Raw genomic sequence first — 24,664 nt, 5'->3', positions numbered from 1 at the left:
TGATGTTCACCGTCTAGTTTCCCCACACCTGTGACACAGGTCCCGAAACACCTGGCTATACAGACCATTTCTTTAAGCAACCCCCATTCCCTGCCATTAGAGTCAGCAATCAAGGTTTCAATTTGACCCATAAAATCCTGCATGACTGTGGCAAAATCCTGCCACAAGATTCCAGGCTGTCAAAACCAGGCCCTTCGGGGGTTGGGGGGCGGGGGTGCTGCAGAGCAGCTCCAGAGTAAGTGGATGGCGAGATGGGAGGAACCTGGGGCAGCAAATCCCCCATGTGTTTAGGATCTGACATGTTGCCTTGCAATAGCCCAGGGCAGAAGAGGTTTAAGTGGTCGGAGGTGATCGAATTACTGTAGGTGGGCGGCAGAGATGAACCAAGGATAGATCCACTTGTCCATGAGTAATGTCATCTGCAGTCAGGAGTAGCAGTTGGAAGGTGCTTTCTCAATAATGAATAGCAGGAAAGAGCACGAGCCTTCTGACAATCACTTCCCCCAGCAACTGCTGTCAGTGCTCAGTCTCTCAGCATTAACCACTTCCGCAACAGGTTGACAGACAGTGGGCATTTCAAACGGTGCCCAGAGTCCCTATTAATAAGGTAGCTCCTGGTGCTTGGACTACACGGCCCAATCACAAAGTGACTCTTCAGATTAAGAGCCATGGAAGAAGCTAGGTTCATGGTACAAGACAACCATTTAAATCGGTTGCAGTGTGTTTCTGAAATTGGTGCATAGCATTAAAATGAATAGGCTCAAATTACACCCCACTGAATCACATGTGAATTGCACAGACATGCGCTGCGATTCATAGTGTGAACCAGGTGTAAAGCAGAGTCACTAGCCCGAGTGCACACTTGTGTATATAAGAATCGTGGGAAGTATTGTGCGATTCTGCGGATTCCAGAATAGCAGCAAAACTTGCAATGCACCTGTGGTATCATTATTTCTTAATGGCACCCCAAACGCAATATAATTTTGCAGCCAAAACGCTCATAAAAACACAACAAACAAAAAGACGATATACCGCAAATTGCCAGACACACCTGGCTCCGTGCCAGACATTGGTACCTTTTTGGAGCCGAGAGAGATCCATTCAAAATGATCAGTTTCATTCTAAAAATGCACTACAGAAACGCACAAAAATAAATAAAAAAAAAAAAAAAAAAAAATCGCTCAGGAGGTGTGAACAGGGGATGACTAAAGCTAGAATGTGATTGAATTGCAGCCACTCACAACTGAAATACCTGAATTAAGCCGAGTTTACTTTTACATATAGGGTCACTAAAGAGGAAGTAAACCCTGGTGGGCTTTACTTCCTCTCTATTTCCCTGCAAAGGTAAAGCATAATGGGCTACTATGCATCGCATAGTAGCCCATTATGTCACTTACCTAAAACCGAAGCCTGCAATGTCTGTTGTCCCCACTAGCAGGGAGCGTCCATCTTTGCCCCTCTTCCTTCCAGTGGCCGCAAACTCCAGCTCTGTGACTGGTGTGACTTCACATGCACACAGGGGCCACCAGTCACGACATGACCCCTATTAGAAAAGGCACAATGTGCCTGTCCTAAAGGGCGCGTGCGCCGATCACATCGACGCTCAGCTTTTTAGTAAATATCTCCTAAATCGTGCAGGTTTAGGAAATATTTCAAGCACCTACAGGTAAGCCTTAATATAGGCTTACCTGTAGGTAAAAGCACTTGTACAGGGTGTACAACCACTTTAATGCATTATCTAGCAGGCAGGGCCCTCTAATTCATCTTGTACCCAATTGTAATGTCTGCCTTCATTCTGTTAAAGTGGTTGTAAACCCTTACAACCAACTTTGACCTACAGGTAAGCCTAGATTACACGGTTTAGGAGATATTTACCCGAAGACATCGGCGCGCAGGTGCACTGGGCAGGCCGCAGATCGCGGCGATATGCCGCTCGTGTCGGCTCCCGTGCGCATGCGCAGGAGTGACGTCATCGCGGCTCCGGCGAATCACAGCGCCGGAGCAGCAAGACCCGGAAGTCGCTCCGGAATACATGGCAGCGGCAAAGAGGAAGACGGAGGACTCGGTCTCAGGTAAGTTATTTATAATGCGCTTTACTTCCTCTTTAAGAGCTGCACAAACTACCCATTTATCTGCCCTCTTTACTGCTCTACATCTGTTCAAAGTCCAGAATTTATAAAGCTTGTTCAGAGGGGGGAAAAAAAAAAAAAAAAAAAAAAAAAAAAAAAAGGTGGTAGAGAGCCGACACACTTCAGAGCTCAGTGAGGAGAGCCCTGAGAGTTAATTGGAGGGAAGAGAAACTCCCCTCCACACAGGAACAGAGCTGAGGATGTCAATCCGCTCAAGCTCCCTCCTCTGTCAACATTTTTCTCTTGGGGTCAGAAGCAATTCATGGGGATAGCAGAGGAAGGAAGCAGCAGACATTCTCCTTTTCTCTGGTCTCTGTTTGGTGCTCTTGGCCCCTTCCTCCTGTTCAGTGCCCCCAGAGCAAACAGCTTGTTATGGGGCACCCTAGCCAAGCCACAACTCCCTGTGTCCAATCAGACATGGAGCTGCGACCCAGCCCTGCCCCTTTCTCTCCTCACTGACAGCAGGGGGAGCCAATAGTGCCAAGCTGCTGTCTCAGCCAATGGAGAAGGGGAGTCCCAGGCAGCTGAGAGATAATCCTACAATATCGCTGGATCTAGATGGGGTTCATTATTCCAGTAAGAGGGAAAAAAAAAACACCTTCTGTCTTTACAATCTCTTTAATTGGGACACGTACATACTATAGAGGGATATGCCTTGCTCATATTTTGACGTCTGAGGTTTACAACTACTTTAATCATTCTTTGTGTTTCTCTCACGGACAACAAAAAGTGGGTAACCCACAAGACCGGTATTGGTTACTTAGCGCTGATAACTCTACAAATAGACTGTTTAATCATAATATTGACTGATAAAGAAAAATTCCAGGTATGGATAAGTTTACATAGTAACTAACTAAATATGCACATACTATACCTGTGGGCTCCCTCCAGAACTTGGAAATCACTCTAGCAGGTAACCCTACTACAGTGATCTCCACTATCATATAGATTCCATGACGAGCAGCGACTCAGTTACATTGTGAACACAGGAGGTTGGCCGCTGGGCAAAGGCTCTATTAAGAGATCGCTTGACATTTTCTCAATGGTTGCAAACATTTTCTGACTGGAAGAGGTGAACAGCGTGATGTCACCAGCACATCTTCAGCTCATCCAATCAGAGAATGCTATATATTAAACTGAGAAAATGCCAAAGTGATCTCCAAATGGCATCGGTGTCAAGCAGTCAACTTCCAGGGCAGCTGCTGGGCAAGGGCCCCATAAGATGGTGGCAATCACTATATAAGCGTTAATTACCAATTTTGCGCTTGCACACTGATCCCACATTTATGGTATCTGTATAGTTACATTTTTTAAAGAAGGATGTGTGGGGACTTTAGGACTAAAGTCCTAAGGTCCCCACACATCCTTCTTTAAGATCTATATTCATCAAGGATGATGGCACCCCCCCATAAAATGTTATATTGAGATATCCACTATTGTGCCACCAAGTTTTTTTTGATATCTCTTTTGTCCCCATATTCTCATTGTATAGTTACATTGGTCCAGCTCGGACCAGTGTAACCATGTACAATTATACATACTTGGATTTCTTCTTCAACACAGGGATTTAAAACACCACTGTACACGAACCTGCGCAAATGTCTTTCAAATAGCCCCTGAACTCGCACTGAAATGCGGGTTTGAAATTTTCAAGCCAGTGTTCAGTGTGAATGAGAGCTCCAGGTTTGTTTGTTTTTTTTCATCAAAGCTTTAAAAGAGAAGTATGTTTTTTTTAGATTCATACTTACCTAGGTGGATACAGCATCAGACCGATGATGCAGCTGTCCCCGGTGCCTCTGCATTAAGAACCGAGCCACAAGTCCTCCCCGACGAGAGCTGCTATCAGTTAGCAGCTCTGCTGCCCTGTTCTTTCATGCTCATTGGAGCACCGATCTGTGGAGGGGCGAGGAGCGGCCGTCTCACTGAGACTGCCATCAGTCAAGGCAGCTGGCAGATCCAGACTTCTGAAGTCGGGATGACACGTTGCCTTGACCGATTTCAGTGACGTCAGAGAGCTGACTTTAGACTGCTCTCTGTGGAAAACGGGCCACAGGAATGTAAAACGAATTGCACTCCTGTAACCCATAGGAGAAGTCCGGCCTAAAAAGCTCAGGCTGGACTTCTCATTTAATTTAACAAGCTGAAGTTAGAAGCCGATTGGCTACCATGCATGGCTGCACCAGATTTTGCATTGTCCAGTTTTAGTAAATCAGCCCCTGTAAGTCTAGACAAGTCCCACTCATATCCAAATGGGAAATGGGTCTACCAGATAGATGACATCATAGATATGAAGTAGTTGTGGTGTCCGCCCCCCCCCAACAATAAACCAAGGATTTGAGGAAATATGTGCTCTGTGACACTCAGGCAGAGATGAGTATATACTTATGTTATTTTTTATTAAAAAAAAATTTTTTTTCCAGTACATAGGTCACCACATGGGTAGCAAAGAAGAGTTGTATTTTATTTGTTTGAAATGTAACTATAATTACGTCTGATATTTAGGTGCGATAGGGATAACTTCAGACAATGCTTATTTTAGGTCTGGATTATGCAGAGAAGTATACAAACTGCTCAGAGGTCGTTAATTGTGTGCCTTCATTATTTGGTACCCAGAACAAAAAGAAAGATTTCCAACAAAGACAGCATAACCTAAAAGCGGTTAGAACTCTAAGCCCATCCCCCCCCCAAAAAAAAAAAAAAAAAACTGATACAGTTGACTTTTGAATCAGTATGCAGATTTATCATTTGTGTTCTAATTCTAAATCTATAGTAAAAAAACATATGCCTACATTTACCTCCATTAGTGGATTGAAAATGTCAGTGATAGAAGTAACAGACCAGCAGTCTACAACAAGCTACAAGTTAAACTATGTCAACAATCTTAAATAGCATTCCAAGAATTTTCTGTCGGATGGAACGTGGCATCTTACGCAACGCACACGCTTCTTCTCATCTCAGATGTTTAAGCACAAAAGACCTACGGCTGTAAAGATCTCATTTCCTTTCTATTTCTTCAAATTCATAACTGCTTTAATTCAAAATAAACATGATAGTTTAATGTCCTTTATCAACATACATTGAAATAAAACAGTTCAGATAGATCAGAGAGCAGTACAGTATGAAGAGCAACTTAAAATACCACAATTAAAGTGGTTGTAAACCTCAGACAAAATATGAACAAAGCACATCCCTCTATAGTGTGTACTTGTCTCAATTAAGAGAACTACATTTCATTTATGTCTGCCGCTTCTTTCTTCTGCTATCAGCATGAATCTCTTCCGATAAGTTTTCCTATCACCAAGAGAAAAATGGTGACAGGGGAGGTACCTCCAATCAACTCTCAGAGCTCTCCTTACTGAGCTCTCTAGCGTGTAACTTCAGCTCTCTGCATCTTTTTTTCTGAACGCTCAGACAAGCTTTATAAATTCTAGACTTTGTAGGGAAGAGAAACAGACAAAACAACTTATGTAGGAGGATTGGTTTCATCTCTGTATCACCTGAGGCCAGTCACTCCACTGGGTATATGTGAGGGTTTACAACCACTTTAATGTGTTCATTAAAAAGGAGAAGTATGGGAATCCGTTCCCCGCCCCCCATTATACTTACCTAGGTGGATACAGCATCAGTACGATGCTGCATCTGTCCCCCGGCATCTCTGCACTGAGAACCGAGTGATCGAACACTGCCGATGGTTTGGTTCTCTATGAGTCCGCAGCTCTCCTGCTCTGCTCTGCCACGCTCACTGGAGCGCTGAAACAGCCATCAGTCCAGGCACCTGGCAGATCCAGACTTCCAGAATCAGGATGATGCGGTGCCTGGACTTATCTGTGTGAGGTCAGCAGAAAGCAGACTTCAGACCACTCTCTGGTATGCAAAACGAATTGCAATCCTATAACCCATTAGGAGAAGCCCCCAGCAAATGAGCTCAGGCTGGTCTACTCCTTTAACATGCTGAACGTTTAGGCCCCTTCTACACAGCGCTGTCTAGGTGCAGTGTGCCCGGGAGGGACAGGAGCGAGAGGAAGGAGAGTGGAAGGAGCTGCAAATCTCAGCAGGTTCAGCAGGGACTGTTTGAACCATGTATGGGCAAGCTGAATGTACCAAGTTGATCAAAAGGATCAACTTGGGTACAACCAGCCTGCTGGATCTTACAGGAGATTATTGCTAGCGGCTGGGATAGCCTCTGGCAACAATCACTGTCTTCTCCTGGCGGGGAAGGTTTCCCCACCAGGAGAATACAATGAGGGAATCAAGCAAATTTCTTTGAAAGAAGCTTGCACCATGTTTGGCCGCCATAAATTCCTGTGTGTGTTATAACAGTGCCTTCTCTGCACTGAGCTCCCTACCAGCGCTGTCAGCCCTGCCTGCTGGTCTCCAAAATTCTGCCATTCTTTTATCCTAGTCTGCCCCACTCCACATGCATACAATCATTTTTTTCTCCAGCAAAACAATGCTTCTGCCTTGATTCCCAAACTGCCAACACAAGACGTTGAGAGAATGGGCTCTTGTCATTCTGGGATCATGGCTACATCATAGGAAAGGACTTTTTAGCAACTATCCCCTGCTAGGATTTTACAAGCCTGGGGATGAGGTTTCTCACTACACGAACAAGACAGAAAACAATATCTGTTGGTGTAAAGTTTACTGGGTGAGGAGGAGATCTGAGTAATGCCTAAGAAATGCCTAGACACACTTTAAGTTGCCATTTACATCTTAGCAAAAGGAAACCTATCAGAAAAGATGTAGGCTGCTACTGCTGACCGCCTCCCAAAAACACCAGCTGTCTTGTCATATAGACATTATTACATTCACTGACCTAGAACAATAGTAAACTGCATATCTGTGTCAGTAACTCAAAGGGCTAGAACGTCAGTAGAAGCCTAGGTTCACACAGGGAGCGATTTGAGAGATCAAATCGCATGACAAGTTGCAGCCTATTGAATGTGATGACACTGTTCCAATCGGCGCAAGACCCATCTTGCAGCACCATACCGATTTGAAAAAGTAGTTCCTGCACTACTCTTGCCGATTTCATGTGCGACTTCAATAGACATCTCTGTATGAAGCCAGACGTCTATCAAGTAGCAGCTGAAATCGCACTGACCTTGCTACTTCAAGTGAAGTAGCATCAATGTGAACCAGGGCTAACAGTCAGAAAACGAGGATTTCAGAAAGACGGCAGAATCTATTATATATATATATATACACACACATACACACACACACACACACACACACACACACACACATTCTCTACAAAATCACTCATGATAATGCTACATTTACACATTTTAAAAAGGCGAGACAATGTTTTACATTTTCTCTACAACAACCTTTCAATAATGTTTCCCAAAATGTCACATATTCAATTAAGACTCCAGTACAAAACAGGGTTTGGCTTCCTGTATGACAATAACACACTACGAAAGCACATGACAGCATGGGAAACTTTTCCGAATCGGGAAAACATGTAGGTCTGTATCTAGAAAAGAAACTGCGCAGGAGGCATTTAGCAAGTAAAAATGATATCACTTGATATCACAATTATTTTGTCTGCTTGTCTGCTTGTGCAGAGTCTAGAAATCTACCTAGGCAGATGTGGCATTGATAGACCATGTGCACACTGGTTATTTAGGCCATGTGTGTCCAAATTTTTTACGCAAGAATACACAGTGCTTTTTATTCATCTGTGTGTACAGGCACATTGTAAACAATGGGCTACATTTTAGATCAGAAACAAAAAAAAAAACACACCACACATAAGTTTTTTCAAGCTGCAGTTTGCAAGAGGCCTAAAAGCCACTATGGCTGGATGGAGCTGAACACTGTACCGAGTGGTACTTGCCTTTAGGGCCTTATGTATTTAGGGACAAATGCCAATGTACAATAAATGCATTAAGGACATTTCGGCATAATGCATAGGGCACAATTAGTGGTCAGGGCCTCCACAACATTAAACCTAGCTGTCGTACTGCTAAGCTCGGATGCAAACACCATGAAAAGATCAGGGTTTTTTTCCTACACAAAAATAAAAAGGGACAATTTCCTTTACTGAAACTGATGACACATCTGTTAAAAGAACAGTCAGCATTACTCTTCCCATTTCTTTTTGGCACAGTTCTGGTTACAGGGCTTTCGTCACCAAACAACAAAAAAATAAAAATCCGGAATTTACTTGAAACTATTCTTAAAGCTGTAAAGTATAATTCCACATATGCAGCCAAAATAGGATAACACCTTTATATTTGTTACATTTTTCCATAAGGGCACTTTCACGCTGGGGCGGATGGGTGTCGGTCATTTTTGCAGTGTTTTTTGGCCCCTAGTGGGACACTTTTAACCCCCGCTAACTGCTGAAAAAGGGTAAAAAGCGCACGCAAATCACGTTTCAATGGGCAGGGATGCTCTAGGAGCAGTGTATACGTCGCTCCTACAGCACCTCAAAGATGCTGCCAGCTCAGCGCTCCAGTGTGAACGCCGGAGCTTTGCAGACGTTATTTTTAGCATTATAGAGCCTGTAAAGCGACTACAACTCCTACACTTGAGTTAAGAAGCTTTTAGCATTTTTTTATTTTTTTTGCCAAAGCTCCTAAACTCAACTCCATAAAAGTCTGTGTCAATGCCATAGGATTTTAGCAGCATTTAGGAGCGTTTTGACCTCCCTCTCCTTAGCATGAACGAATGGCGCTCAGGATAGGAAAGTCTTGTCTGCTTTTGCTACTTTTCCCCTGACAGATCGCTCCCCTCTGTATAGAGTGTTCACCAACACAGAGCTCGGGGGTGTGATTGGCTGTGTGTAATCAGCAAGTTCTGGCCATAAATCATTGGCTAGGACTTGCTAATAGGCTCCAGCTGTGTGCAATCACAAGGAGCGCTGAGCGGGGGGGGGGGGGGGGGGGGGTGTCGGAATGGCACACACCCTAAACCTGGACATATGCAACGATGCATGAGTACATCTTTGCCTGCTGCGGGCAGGCAGTCTCTAGGTGGTGTTAAAGTCAAAATGTTTTTTAACTTAATACGTTCCCTGTGTTAGGGTAAAAAGAGTTCCCTATAGCTCCGGGGATGTTTGCCAGGCCCCTTCCCACTTTCTGCTAACTACAAACTGCTTATTACTCCTGCGGAACCTGATGTTTTGAATTGTATACAAAACTGGGAACGGAACTTAGGCAGAACTTTCAGCACAACACATCCTAGATTTACGTACAAATCTACTATTTGCACAAAAGGCACAGGAGACCAAAACTTTAAAATCCTAACCAGGCGGTACAGAACCCCTGTGAAACTAAAGAAAATATTTACAGACAACTCTGACCAGTGCTGGAGATGCAAGGAGGACAAGGGCACCCGCTTACATATTTTTTTTTGGACCTGCCTCAAATTACAACACTTCTGGACAGAGGTCCAACGTATCCTTCAAAAACTCACGGAATGCGTAATACCGAATGACCCAGCATTTGTCCTCTTACACACCCCCAATATACAAAAAAAATAAAAATCTATTATCCGGCACCTTCTTGACGCTACTAAAGCTTGCATCCCTCTTAAGTGGAAATCTTCGCAACCCCCGACAATAGGGATATGGATCCAAAAAGTTAAGGAAATAAGTAGATTAGAAGACCTGGTACTAACTGCACGAAACCAACAGGAGCGATACTCCAAGACCTGGTCGCCATGGCACGTCTATCTTCTCCGATGAAGGAAGAACCCTCCTTGACAGCGACCCAAATGACTAAATGTCACCCTACTAACTGACTAACTAAATACTGACCCCACTGCTCACAGAGCATCCAGGGGCCTTGCCAGACTACCACTGCACTCGGCGAGCTTGCACAAAGTCACCCTTCAGATTCCCCCCTACCCTCCTTCCGCCCCCCCCCCCAATCTCCCCCTATTCTCTTTTTTCCTATATAATCTCTTACTATCCTGTCCCTCGGTTCCACAGACCCGAAGTTACGGGATCCAAACTCTAGCACATTAAACGTATAAAATGGACTGGGACCGGTCTGGGACTCACTGAAGGGTAACACTCCTGCATCATTAGGACTGCAGCATGGTGCACAAACAGTAACTGGACGATGCTTTAAACACCCATCACACAAAATGAAAGAGGCGTCTCAGACAGGAAAATGTCATATTGTCCTTTGCATGTAATAAAAAGCTCTTGTATATGACATGTAATGTGACGCAAGATAACACAACGCGATTGCCCAGATGTCTGTCTTTGACTATGTTCCTTGGGAAAAAAAAAAAAAAAAAGGGGGGAGTTCTCTATTACTCATCCTACCCACCCCCTTCCTAAACATTTACCCGAATCTTCTCACCACTCCAGCATTGTCCCAGATGCAACACCATTTTTCTCACTTCCTGGTCTCACCGGAGACACTGAGGGCAGTGAAGGGAGTGGGGGCATGGCTTACCAGTGCTGTATGCATCTATGGACAGCACCAACAGGGGACTGACCAAGAGGGAGGTATGGGACCGTTCTGTGCAATATCGTTGCATAGTGCAGGTAAGTAGTTATTCTAAAAAAAAAAAAAAAAAAAAAAAAAAAAAAAAAAAAAAAAAAAAAGCACACCTTTTAGTACCACTTCAAGTGCATTAATGCATCTGCTGCATATATGGCAAAGTAGCACTAAAATCTTACATGTTACTACAAAGCAATTATTAGTGACACAAAAATTACCAGGAGATTTAACCACTTGACCACTGGGCACTTAAACACCCTTAATAACCAGACCAATTTTCAGCTTTCGGTGCTCTCGCATTTTGAATGACAATTACTCAGTCATGCAACACTGGACCTATATGAAATTTTTGTCCTTTTTTTCACACAAATAGAGCTTTCTTTTGGTGGTATTTAATCACCACTGGGTTTTTTATTTTTTGTGCTATAAAGGAAAAAATACCGAAAAATCTGTAAAAAAATGAATTTTTCTTTGTTTCTGTTAGAAAATTTAGCAGATTAGTAATTTTTTCTTCATAAATTTTGGCCAAAATTTATACTACTACATATCTTTGGTAAAAATAAGTACAAATTGGTGGATATTATTTGGTCTTTGTGAAAGTTATAGAGTCCACAAGCTATGGTGCCAATATCTGAAAATTGATCACACCTGAAGTACTGACGGCCTATTTCAATTCTTGAGACCCTAACATGCCAGAAAAGTACAAATACCCCCCCCAAAAGACCCCTTTTTGGAAAGAAGACATTCCAAGGTATTTAGTAAGAGGCATGATGAGTTTTTTGAAGTTGTCATTTTTTCCCACAATTCTTTGCAAAAATCAAGATTTTTTTTACTTTTTTTTTTTTTTTTCACAAAATTGTCATATTATCAGGTTATTTCTCACACACAGCATATGCATACCACAAATTACACCCCAAAACACATTCTGCTATTACTCCTGAGTATGGCGATAACACATGTGTGAGACTTTTACACAGTGTGGCCACATACAGAGGCCCAACATGCAGGGAGCGCCATCAGGTGTTCTGGAGCACCCAGGACAATTCTGACATTTCTCTCCTACATGTAAAAATCATCATTTATTTGCTAGAAAATTACAGAGAACCCCAAAACATTAGATATGTTTTTTTAGCAAACACCCTGGAGAATACAATGGTGGTCTTTGCAACTTTTTATCTCGCACGGTATTTGCGCAGTAATTTTTCGAATGCTTTTTTTTGGAAAAAAAAACAGTTTTGGGCTTAAAAAAAAAATAAAATCACAGTAAAGTTAGCCCAATTTTTCCATAATGTGAAAGATGAAGTTACGCTGAGTAAATAGATACCTAATATGTCACTCTTCAAAATTGCACAGGCTCGTGGAATGGCGCCAAACGTCGCTACTTAAAAATCCCCATAGGCGACGATTTAATTTTTTTTTTACTGGTTATATGTTTTGAGTTACAGAGGAGGTCTAGGGCTAGAATTATTGCTCTCGCTCTAACGTTCGCAGCGATACCTCACGTGTGTGGTTTGAACACCGTTTTCATATGTGGGCGGGACTTACGTATGCGTTCGCTTCTGCATGCGAGCACATGGGGACAGGGGCGCTTTAAAAAAAACATTTTTTTTTTATTGTTCATTTTACTTTATTTATTTTAGTTTGACATTTTTTTCCCCAAAAATAATTTTTTTGATCACTTTTATTCCTATTACAAGGAATGTAAACATCCCTTGTAATAGGAATATGGCATGACAGGTCCTCTTTACAGTGAGATGTGGGGTCAATAAGACCCCACATCTCACCTCTAAGCTGGGAAGCCTGAAAAAAAAAAAAATAAATAAATAAAAAAAAAAAGATTCTGTCGTTGCAGGGTATTGGCGGGTGTTGCAGAGCATTGCCGGGTGTTGCAGAGCATTGCAGGGTATTGCAAAGCGTTGCGGAGTATTGCAAAGCGTTGCGGAGTGTTGCAGGGCATTGCGGAGTGTTGCAGGGCATTGCGGAGTGTTGCAGGGCATTGCGGAGTGTTGCAGGGCATTGCGGAGTGTTGCAGGGCATTGCGGAGTGTTGCAGGGCATTGCGGAGTGTTGCAGGGCATTGCGGAGTGTTGCAGGGCATTGCGGAGTGTTGCAGGGCATTGCGGAGTGTTGCAGGGCATTGCGGAGTGTTGCAGGGCATTGCGGAGTGTTGCAGGGCATTGCGGAGTGTTGCAGGGCATTGCGGAGAGTTGCAGGGCGTTGCAGGGCATTGCAGAGTGTTGCAGGGCATTGCAGAGTGTTGCAGGGCATTGCAGAGTGTTGCAGGGCATTGCAGAGTGTTGCAGGGCATTGCAGAGTGTTGCAGGGCATTGCAGAGTGTTGCAGGGCATTGCAGAGTGTTGCAGGGCATTGCAGAGTGTTGCAGGGCATTGCAGAGTGTTGCAGGGCAATGCAGAGTGTTGCAGGGCAATGCAGAGTGTTGCAGGGCAATGCAGAGTGTTGCAGGGCAATGCAGAGTGTTGCAGGGCAATGCAGAGTGTTGCAGGGCAATGCAGAGTGTTGCAGGGCAATGCAGAGTGTTGCAGGGCAATGCAGAGTAATGGGGGTATTGCAGAGTAATGGGGGTATTGCAGAGTAATGCAGAGTAATGGGGGTATTGCAGAGTAATGGGGGTATTGCAGAGTAATGCAGAGTAATGGGGGTATTGCAGAGTAATGCAGAGTAATGGGGGTATTGCAGAGTAATGCAGAGTAATGGGGGTATTGCAGAGTAATGGGGGTATTGCAGAGTAATGCACAGTAATGGGGGTATTGCAGAGTAATGCACAGTAATGGGGGTATTGCAGAGTAATGGGGGTATTGCAGAGTAATGGCAGGGTATTGCAGAGTGTTGGCAGGGAATTGAGGGGTTAATTTTCGGTGAGCAGCGATGTGGGCACTGCAGATGCAGCCCACATCGCTGCTGACACCGATCTCTTCCCCCTCCGCTGTACCGATCGGTACAGAGAGGGGGAGGGAGGAACCGTTTGTTTACAAGTGATCACTCCGTCATTTGACGGAGCGATCACGTGGTAAACGGCCGCGCTGAGCGGCCGTTTACCGTGATTCGTGATGCGCCGGGTCCTGTGGACCCGGCGGTCACGGATGCTCTCGAGTGCGCGCCCCAGGGGGCGCGCGAGAGCAGAATTCTGGGAGGCCGTTAATTAACGGCCTCTCAGAGTTAAACAACCGCCCTGAAGCCGTTAATCGGCAATGGGCGGTTGTTAAGTGGTTAATTACAGAACTGAGCCCCAAATTTACAACATTTCCCAGGAAAAAAAAAAAAATGGAAAACCCAGTAGAGCAGAGCTGAGAATACAGTACACCACTCCAGACTACATTGTTTCAAACGCCTTCAGTTGTGTTCCACTCACCAGCCACTGATAATATCCAGGAACAAGGGCTGCATTTAAGGAAAGCCTCACTAGGCACAATTATACCAGCAAACTGACAGTGGTGTATAAAGACCACTTTAGTTTTATTCAATAAAGCTTTACAATAATGTTAATCTGCAGATATTGTTCACATATATTGTGTGAAAACAGATTCTATATCTGGAGGTTATGCACCTGCTTCAAATGTTTAAGGCCTGCACTGCAGGCATATAAAACTGTTCCAATGCGTGCAGAAGAAAAAAAAAAAAAAAAAAAAAGTTTGCCAGGGGTTATAACCATATTTTGCCCTTACCAAAATGGGAAAAAAAAAATTGAAAATAAAAATAAAAAGTTGTAAAATTCTATAGTGCTTGCTGATCGGTACATCCTCCACTCCATTTACCTCAACCACCATTGTTTAAACTGGACTATCTATTTCTGCAAGGAGGATTTTTACCATTAGGGCAAGTTGCTCTGGTGGCCCAGATGAAAAGATAGATGCATGAGGTGTGGCACAGTGGCTGGAATTGATGTTTTTTTTTCCAAATTTTTTTGTGCCCCCCTCCCCAAAAACAAATTTGAGCACCGTACACACGATCGGAAGTTCGGCCCACAAAAGACCAATGAGAGTTTTTTGGCGGAAAATGCGACCGGGAGTATGCTCCATTGCTCTTTTGCTGGCGGAATTCCACCCAGCAAAAGATTGAGAGCATGCTCTCAATTTTTTGGTCAGGAATAGTTCCTATGCAAAAATGTGATCGTCTGTGGCACTTTCGACATGCAAAATTCCTACGCATGCTCGGAAACAATTGGATGCATGCTCTGAAGCATTGAACTTCATTTTCTTGGCTCATCGATCGTTTGCAGAGAATTCAGATCGGACAAAGTGCCACGCATGCTCAGATCAAATTATGAGACCAAAGCAACTTTGTCTGACCGTGTGTATGCAACACCAGTTTAAGACAAAATGCGCCTGAAAAAAAAAAAATCTGATGGATTTTGTGGTTGGAATGTCCGACCATGTGTACAAGGCATAAGTCCTGCACACGGACGTTTTAAAAAACAGGCTGTAAAGCTAGTACCAATAGTAGCAATTTTTACCGCATTTTGCATTGAATTCAATGCACGTTAAGCCGCGCTAGCTTTCAGCCGTGTTTTTCTGTCTTAATTCAAAAACCAATGGTTCCCTATGGGAGCCCATTGATTTGAATAGAGGTTGTACCAGATCATCTTGATTCGACTTGCGGTGCGACTTGTGTGCTGAGAATCTTTAAGGGGAACTCCACAGAAATTTTTAAAAAGACGATACCAGGCCCTTCGTTCTGGTATGGATCTTAAGTGGAACCCCCACACGGGAAAAAAAAAAATAAAAAAAAATGGCATGCCCCCCCCCCCCCCCATACCAGACCCTTATCCGAGCACGTAGCCCGGCCGGTCAGGAAAGGGGGTGGGGACGAGCGAGCACCCCCCTCCTGAGCCATACCAGGCCGGATACCCTCAACATGGGGGGGTGCCCTGCGGACCCCCCCACCCCAAAGCCCCTTGTCCCCATGTTTATGAGGACAAAAACCTCTTCGACAACTCAGGCCTTTGGTTGTCGGGGTCTGCGGACAGGGGGCTTATCGGAATCTGGGTGCCCCCCAGATCCCGACCCCCCACCCTATGTGAATGAGGAAGGGGTACATCGTACACCACTCTCTGGTGTCTTCTGCCAGGCTCCTCCGCTATCTTCTTCCAGCTCTTTTACTAGCGTTCCGGTCTTCTTCCTCGCCACTTTCGTAGTCTTCTCTCTTCCGATGTTGACATGACGCTCTCTCCCGCTGTAATGCAGTGTACGCAGGGCGCAACGATTTATATAGGCATTGGGCGTGGTCACCGGGTGATGTCACCTGGTGACCCCGCCCCCTTATGTCACAGTCCGGGGCATGATGGGACTCTGATGTCATGAGGGGGTGGAGTGACCGACAGCTTTGGGGAAAAAAAATATAATAATCATTTTCATATTTTTTACTTTAGGCTACAAAACATACCCAATACATTTTGACTAGGGGAAAGTGATCTTGCGTTTCTGCTGTAATGGGAGCACAGATCTCCATCTTCCCCTCTCACAGAACTTCAGTCTACCTTGTTTACATAAGCAAACCGCAGTTCTGCCTCTCCTGAGAACGATCGTGAGGTGCCGGGCGAACCTCAGGTCCGTCGGACCCACCGATTGGCTCCTGCTGTGTCCAATCACAGCGCCATACACCCCACACCCAGTGCGTGAAATCACATACAGGTACACAATTTTGCAGGAGGGCCTCCCTGCCACAGTATCTCTCAATAACTGGGCAGTCCAGAAGGGGTTAAAGGCTAATCGCATACTCAAAGTGAACTTGTCCCCACAAAGTTAACCTAGTCCACCTTACTTTAGCCATCCTACCCTTCCATGGAGCCATCTCCTGAGGCTGGAGATACCAAGGACAGGGCTCTGTTGAACACTCACCAAGCTATCCAGCCCACCTCATCTGTCCTCCCCTACCCTTCCACGGACCATGTAAATGATGCTAGAGATGTTAAAGGACACAGCCCCATTGAACACACACAAAGCTAACTTAGCACACCTTACCTTTTCCCTCCTACTCTTCTATGGGGCCATCTCCTATGGCTGGAAATGTTAAGGAAGAGGACCCATTGAACCCCCATTAAGCCAAATTTGGTCCACCTTACCTTTTTACCCCTTCGTGGGGCCATCTCCTGAGATTATAGATGGCAAGATAATATTTGGGTCCACTTAGATCCTTGTAAAGCTAAACTAGCCCACCTAAAATTTTACCCTCCTATCCTTCCCATGGGGCAATCTTCTGAAGCCAGAAATCCTGAGGAAAGAGCCCCAATTAAAACGCTATAGGAAGCTACTGTACAGGGGAGGAGGAGGAGGAGGAGAAGAAGAAGGAGGAGAAGGAGAAGGAGAAGGAGAAGGAGAAGGAGAAGGAGAAGGAGAAGGAGAAGGAGAAGGAGAAGGAGAAGGAGAAGGAGAAGGAGAAGGAGAAGGAGAAGGAGAAGGAGAAGGAGAAGGAGAAGGAGAAGGAGAAGGAGAAGGAGAAGGAGAAGGAGAAGGAGAAGGAGAAGGAGAAGGAGAAGGAGAAGGAGAAGGAGAAGGAGAAGGAGAAGGAGAAGGAGAAGGAGAAGGAGAAGGAGAAGGAGAAGGAGAAGGAGAAGGAGAAGGAGAAGGAGAAGGAGAAGGAGAAGGAGAAGGAGAAGGAGAAGGAGAAGGAGAAGGAGAAGGAGAAGGAGAAGGAGAAGGAGAAGGAGAAGAAGAAGAAGAAGAAGAAGAAGAAGAAGAAGAAGAAGAAGAAGAAGAAGAAGAAGAAGAAGAAGAAGAAGAAGAAGAAGAAGAATTGGCTGGGCAGGATGTAAAACCATGAAAGCCGAGGCAACAAAGGGAGTATGCATCTGGAGAGGATGGGCTAGGTTGTTTTGAAAGTGTACTCTTCAAATTTCCCTTTAAGACCTCCTCCATGTCACCATAATGCGTACACTTTTTTTTTTTAGAACTGCAAAGTAGGTGCCAACAGACTAGCATTGCATCACCCTAAACTGGTCAAATCACTGATCTCTACACACTGAAAAACATATATGGGGTACCTTCATTTGTCCCAAAATATCTAATGCACCACAAAACGGCAATTTAATTCATTTTTAATATTCAACTCCCTCATGCATCCATGTCTCTATGCTTTATTTTGTTTAGAAATCACTTTGAGAAACACCCCCTAACATCTTTGGCCATGGCCAACTTGAGTAAGTGCTGATGAATAATGCCAGCATTTATGCCCTGGAATCCATCTGACTTTAGCTCAGGTATGCAGCAGGAGGATGTGCTTAGCTGAGAAAACCCCATCCTGAAGACTCCTGGGATGTATGACATAATTTTCTTAGTAAGCTAGAACTAACTGAAGAAAAAAAAAAAAAACATCTATATAAAATAAAAATAAAACATTTTCCTACCCATTTACTAATGCTAGTAGCATAAGGATTACAAATTGTCAAGGTTGATTGAGAGTGAAGTTCTACTTTGATAAACCTTTGATATGGTGAAAGAATGTTACCTCCCCCCTCCCCCCCCCCCCCCCCCCAAGACTTAAACTGAAAGCCTGGTGTTAGTATGCATATTTCTGTAATTGCAAAGGAAAACAAAGACTTGCTAATGCCTGCCCATTGTCTAAGAAAGCCCTGGAGGCTTGTTATGCACACATTAATATTTACATCAACAGAATCCAAGATCTTGGCCATCAAATAAAAGTCTAGGCCACGTCACACTATAAGCTCTCAGCTGGTTGGGCCCAGAAGCATCTGATACAACCAAGCAAACTTGAAACAACACGCAGGGGCAACCAGACTGTTCACCCACATCTCCACTGAAAAAAAATAAAACTATACAATTAGCAAGTTAGCAATTGTGAGTTAATTCATCAAACTTGTCTTTTGCAACTGACCAAACCCTTCCAGCTAGTCATATACATATATGTGGCAGTATAGAGGTGGGTCATAGGTCATGCTGCAAAGATAACCGCACACACACAATCGTCCAAATATACTAGCTATACTTCCAGCACAATGACTGAGCTGCTGCCAACAGCTTCCAATCACTGCTTGTAGACTACAGTGTCAGCCAATCACATGATCAAAAAGCTGCCTCCTCAGCACTTCCCCTTTAAGTGGAGCTCTGCATTACATTTGAATGTAAGGAAGTGGTTGTCAAAATTGAATAGCAGCAGCTTCTATTTTAGACCCCAATGGGAACGCTGATTGTTACTTTAAGAAAGCTACTAGCAGGCTTTCAACAAGCTTCAAGTAGTGCAGAAGTCTGCTAGCAGCTTGATTAAAGTGACAAACAGCACTCCCATTATGATCTGTGTTCAACATTTACAACCTAACATGCACCATTAAGGAGATGTTTACCTTGTAGTGCACCAATGTCATAGGTGCATGCTCTGTGAGGAAACCGACCTCCGTACCATTTCTTCACTCTCAAGTGCCCTGACTGATGACTGTGTGACTGGCCAGCAGCTCTGGCCAGTCACACAGAGCCCAAGTCTGTGCCCCCGGAAGGAAGAGGGGTGAAGATGGATGACGCCACCAACAGGGACATCAAGGACACTGTAGGCTTCGTTTGCAGGTAAGTACCACATAATGGGCTAGTAACCGATGCATACTAGCCAGGGTGGATTTGATTTAAATCAAGTCGGTTTAAATCACTAGTAAAAAGACTTGATTTAAATCATTTTTAAAGAGCGACTCATCTCTGTCCCGCAGCGGCTCCTCCTCTGACCCGCTGTTGACTCACCGACAGTACCATTCACTTTAATGGGACGGCTGGTGATGTGGCAGTGACACAACAAGGTGAGGGACGTAGCAGCAGCAGTAGAGTGGATGCCCGCCAACAGGCGCTGCCATGATGGATCTGAAATGAAAGGTGCTCTTTAAGTGTAAGGACTTGTTGGTAGTTAAAATCTTTAATATTTGTAAACAAAATAAGTTTTCTATTTAGAATAATAATCTGTCAGGTTAGTAAAACAGCGCTATCAGAACCGATTCAGTCATAGAGTTTGCAATGTATATAGATTTGCTAAACAATGGGATAAAAGGAATATTGCTGAACTTTGTTTTAGCTCATGGTTCCTGTGAAATTGTGTGAATGTATCAATGCAGTGCATGTTATCTCAGCCTGCAGAGCTTGGATTTACTGAATGAGTTTACCACAAACGTAAATATTGCAGAATATACAGCCTCATGCTACATAACCAAGCTCCATTTCATGCTTAATAAACTGAAATTATTAAATGTACGTTAACCACTTGCTTACTGGGCACCTAAACCCCCCTCCTGCCCTGACCAATGTTCAGCTTTTAGAGCTGTCACTCTTTGAATGACGATTGTGCGGTCATAAAACACTGTACCCAAATTACATTTTTATCATTTTTTTCCCTACAAATGGAGCTTTCTTATGATAGTATTTGATCACCTCTGGGGGTTTTATTTTTTTGTTTAACCCTTTCATGACTAAGCCTATTTTTGGCATTTGGTGTTTACAAGTTAAAATCCATATTTTTTGCTAGAAAATTACTTGGAACCCCCAAACATTATATATATTTTTTTAGCAGAGACTCCAGAGGAATAAAATGGTGATTGTTGCAATATTTTATGTCACACTGTATTTGCGGTGTTTTAAACGCAACTTTTTGGCAAAAGGGACACTTTCATGAATTAAAAAAAAACAAAAAAAAAAAACAGTAAAATTAGCCCAATTTTTTTGCATAATGTGAAAGATAATGTTACGCCAAGTAAATAGATACCAAACATGTCACACTTTATAATTGCACGCACTTGTGGATTGACGACAAAGTATGGTATCTAAAAATCTCAATAGGCGACGCTTTAAATAATTTTTTACGGTTACCGGGTTGGCGTTACAGAGGAGGTCTAGTGCTAGAATTATTGCTCTCACTCTGACGATCGCGGCAAATACCTCACATGTGTGATTTGAACACCGTTGACATACGCGGGCACGACTTCCGTATGCGTTTTCTTTGCTTTGCGAGCTCACGGGGACGGCGGGTGCTTTAAAACCTTTTTTTTTATTATTTATTTTATTTTAAAATGACTAAATTGTTTTAAAAAAATAAATAAAAATTTGATAATTTTATTGCTGTCACAAGGAATGTAAACATCCCTTGTGACAGTAATAGGTGGTGACAGGTACTCTTTACGGAGGGATCGGGGGTCTAAAAGACCCCCCACCCCTCCTTTACACTTCAATGTATTCAGATCGGCAAAAACGGCGATTCTGAATACCGTATATCTTTTTAAAACCAGCACCATTGGCAGCCGAGTAAACGGGAAGTGATGTCATAACTTCGCTTACGTGTTTACTATGAGGAGACTGGAACGAAGCCGATTACAGCTTCGTTCCAGTTCCTCCCCAGGAGCCGGAGGCAGCGGAACTTGAATTGGTAACAGCGGCGGGAGGGGGGGGGGCGTCCCCTCCGGCATAACAGCCGAGCGGCTTTTAGCCGCATCGGTTTTTATGCCTGGATAGCCAATCGCCTGCTGTAAAAAACGGTACCGGGATGATGCCTGCAGGTATCATCCCGGTATACCCCCCGGAAGCCAAGTACGCACATCTGCGTACGCTCGGCGGGAAGGGGTTAAAAAAATAATACCGAAAGAAAAAAAAAAAAATATATATATATATATATATATATATATATATATATATATATATATATATATATATATATATATATATATATATATATATATATATATATATATATAAAACGGTTTTATATTTTGTTAATAAATTTTGCAAACAGGTAATTTTTCTCCATTGATGTACGCTGATGAGGCTGCACTAATGGGCACTGATAGGCTGCACTGGTGGGTGGCAGTGATGGGCACCGGTGGGTGGCACAGATTGCTGACATGGTTATGCACTGGTGGGCACAGATGAGGCCTCTTCCTCTTCGGGACCGATGTCCCTTCTTCAACAGAAGCTGGTAATCAGCTTTTTTTTGGCTTCTCATGCTGTCAGCGTAAGAAAGAAAAAAAAAAAAAAAAAAAAAAAAAGAAAAAACACATGATTACCGATCTTCTGTTTACATCAGGGGTGTCCAAACTACGGCCCTCCAGTTGTTCAGGAACTACAATCCCCATCATGCCTAGTCATGTCTTTGAATGTCAGAGTTTTACAATGCCTCATGGGATGTGTAGTTCTGCAACAGCTGGAGGGCCGTAGTTTGGACACCCCTGGTTTACATCAACATGTTTAGCTGTCATTGGCTGACAGCTGATCACATGGTAAGGGGCCAGGATCTACCCCTTACCACGTCTCATTGACTCGGTGATCACAGCACACGGCCTGCAGGGAAAGGGGACGTGGGAGGGAGCGTGCAAAGGGGTGGACGTCTATTGACGGCCTCCTGGCAAAGTAGATCCATGCTGTAGCCATCACTTGGTGATGGCGCGGATCTGAAGGGGTTAAATAGCTTTTTACTCCAAAAGCATTTTAATAAAATAAAATATCAAAAAAATCAAAAATTCTGATTTATTTTATTTTAAATCAATCATTGATTTTTATCCACCCCAATGCTAGCCCATTATGCTTTTACTTTGCAGGGGAACAAAGAAGTAAAACCAATCAGGGTTTACTTCCTCTTTAAAAGATTCAACAAATCCTGCTGAAATCTCTGCAAAGGCTTTGTCAAAGCTTGCTGTTCACACAAGCTGAAGCCTGTGTGAAACTTGTATCGTGCCCGCAGTTCTCAGACCATCTCCTGTATCGTGCCCGCAGTTCTCAGACCATCTCCTGTATCGTGCCCGCAGTTCTCAGACCATCTCCTGTATCATGTATGCAGTTCTCAGACCATCTGCTGTATCACGTCCGCAGTGCTTTGTCAAATTAAAATCTCTTGAATCACACCTACGGACTATATCCTGTTGTGCGTTTGTTGTCTCTTACAGTAAATATTAACAATGTGTGCGGCCCTTTGGCGATGTTGGGGACCGCACTTGAGGCCCCCCATGGGGAGAAAGTTAACGAGTATATAGTCTATGGTCAGCCTTAGAGCTTGTGTACACAGCAACTCCCCCACATTCAGTGTGCGACTCAACATGTTTGCTTTTTATAATTTTTAACTCTTTAAACTGGGATCACATACGTGCAGGGCCAGTTTCAGTGTGATTTTGTTAATCGGTTCAAGTGCAAATTATTAAAGTGCATGACACTTGAAATCGCACCTGAACTGGACTGAAAATCATACAGGACTAAAAAAAAATTAAAAACCCACACACAGCCAATTTGGTTCACGTCATGCGGATCAGCTGTGGTTCAAAACGCATCCAATTCACATATGTGAACCGAGCCTACAGGAGTTGCATTTACTTACGCTTGCGGTGCACGCTCTTGGGAAAAATAAAACAAAAATGTAATTTAAAATCACACAATGGATCACCAAATTGGTGTAAACTACACTCATTTTAATACATTGATTTTTCTGACATATGTGCTCAGACTGAGCTTTAAAATACATCTGTGGTGTGAAGGAGCCCTAAATTGGGTGCTATAGAAAACAGCGATAGTTTGTCTATTGGCTGGCACACCTGGGGTCCCCCAGAACAAGAGAGAACTGAGGGGGGCCCCCACAAGAACAAGAGAGAACTGAGCTGGGCCCCCCCAAGAACAATAGAAACCTGAGGGGGCCCCACAGAACAATAGAAACCTGAGGGGGGGAGGGGGGGCAGAAAACGTCTGCCTGCAATGTAGGGCCCCAGCATGGCAATGCCAGGACTGGTAGATCGTGACAAAGCTGGTGTAGTTGAGGGCAGAGCTCCCCATAGACACACAATGATAGGGGACCGGGGAGAGCAGTCAGTACAGGCCCTCTGTGGGGGAAGGGAGAGCCCAGCACACTTACCCACGTCAACAGACTCTCACATAGATCCACCCGGTCCAGGCTCTCCACGTTTAACATCCTCTCCGCACTCCGCTATCCGCTCCTCACAGCCTTTCCCCAGGGAGGTGCCACTCACTGATCACATGGACTAGACGATGCTTTCCCGTTATATACAATGTACACTGGGTGACGTGTACCCCGGCCTGTACGGTGCTGGCAGGAGGAGATGGCCGCTATGCCCGGGTGTCCCTTTCCTCCGGTCTAGCCGTGTGTGATAGGTCCGGTTGAGGCGGGGTTAGCCCGGTAGTGTTTCTTTCCCCCCTCACCCGTGGGCCGCTCCTGCTCTTGCTGGGGGATGGGTGGTCGGTCTCCTCCTCTTCCCCCTATGTGTGCGTGTCTATGGATGACAGAGAGCTGTGCACAGCTGACACCCAACCCTCACTGCGCACAATCACACCATCCACCGGATATTTAGCACAGCTACTACCCAGGCACTCCGGGTCTAGTCATCAGTCTGGGGGCTGTGTGACTACAGGCCGCCTGTACATGTGTCAGTGTCACTGGGCGGGCTGTACTCCTCATTCTGAGGGCTATATGTCACTTTACAGGCTGTACTCCTCATTCTGAGGGCTATATGTCACTTTACAGGCTGTACTCCTCACTCTGGGGGCTATATGTCACTTTACAGTCTGTACTCCTCATTCCGGGGGCTATATGTCACTGTACAGGCTGTACTCCTCATTCTGAGGAGCTATATGTCACTTTACAGTCTGTATTCCTCATTCTGGGGGCTATATGTCACTGTACAGGCTGTACTCCTCATTCTGAGGAGCTATATGTCACTTTACAGTCTGTACTCCTCATTCTGGGGGCTATATGTCACTGTACAGGCTGTACTCCTCATTCTGAGGGCTATACGTCACTGTACAGGTTGTACTCCTCATTCTGAGGGCTATATGTCACTGTAGAGGTTGTACTCCTCATTCTGAGGGCTATATGTCACTGTACAGGTTGTACTCCTCATTCTGAGGGCTACGTGTCACTTTACGGCTGTACTCCTCATTCTGGGGGCTATATGTCACTGTACAGTCTGTACTCCTCATTCTGAGGGCTATATGTCACTTTACAGGCTGTACTCCTCATTCTGAGGGCTATATGTCACTGTACAGGTTGTATTCCTCATTCTGAGAGCTATATGTCACTGTACAGGTTGTACTCCTCATTCTGAGGGCTATATGTCACTGTACAGGCTGTACTCCTC

The 24,664-nt window shown here is 44.3% G+C and overlaps 1 protein-coding gene across 5 annotated transcripts in view; it reads right to left on the bottom strand.

The window, feature by feature from the left end:
• The window catches only part of HOOK3 (hook microtubule tethering protein 3), a 121,102-nt gene extending 97,243 nt beyond the window's left edge, over positions 1-23,859 (bottom strand). For 2 of the 5 annotated variants that reach the window (XR_013272186.1, XM_077475414.1), the window contains exon 1: positions 23,425-23,858. Coding sequence is in view for 4 of the 5 variants with exons in the window: in XM_077475414.1 (XP_077331540.1) it covers positions 23,425-23,481 (57 nt within the window). In the remaining variant the exon portion in view is untranslated. Of the gene's footprint in view, positions 1-23,424 lie in introns of all 5 variants that reach the window. The other 3 variants (XM_077475413.1, XM_077475415.1, XM_077475416.1) reach the window with 3 other exon arrangements.
• Positions 23,860-24,664: the final 805 nt, after the last annotated feature.

This window comes from Lithobates pipiens, unplaced genomic scaffold, assembly GCF_037356315.1.
Source record: "Lithobates pipiens isolate NorthernLeopardFrog02 unplaced genomic scaffold, aLitPip1_a1.2 Scaffold_13, whole genome shotgun sequence".
Lineage (NCBI taxonomy): Eukaryota > Metazoa > Chordata > Amphibia > Anura > Ranidae > Lithobates > Lithobates pipiens.
The sequence above is the reverse complement of the archived record's forward strand: the minus strand, read 5'-3'. Positions and strand labels throughout refer to the sequence as shown.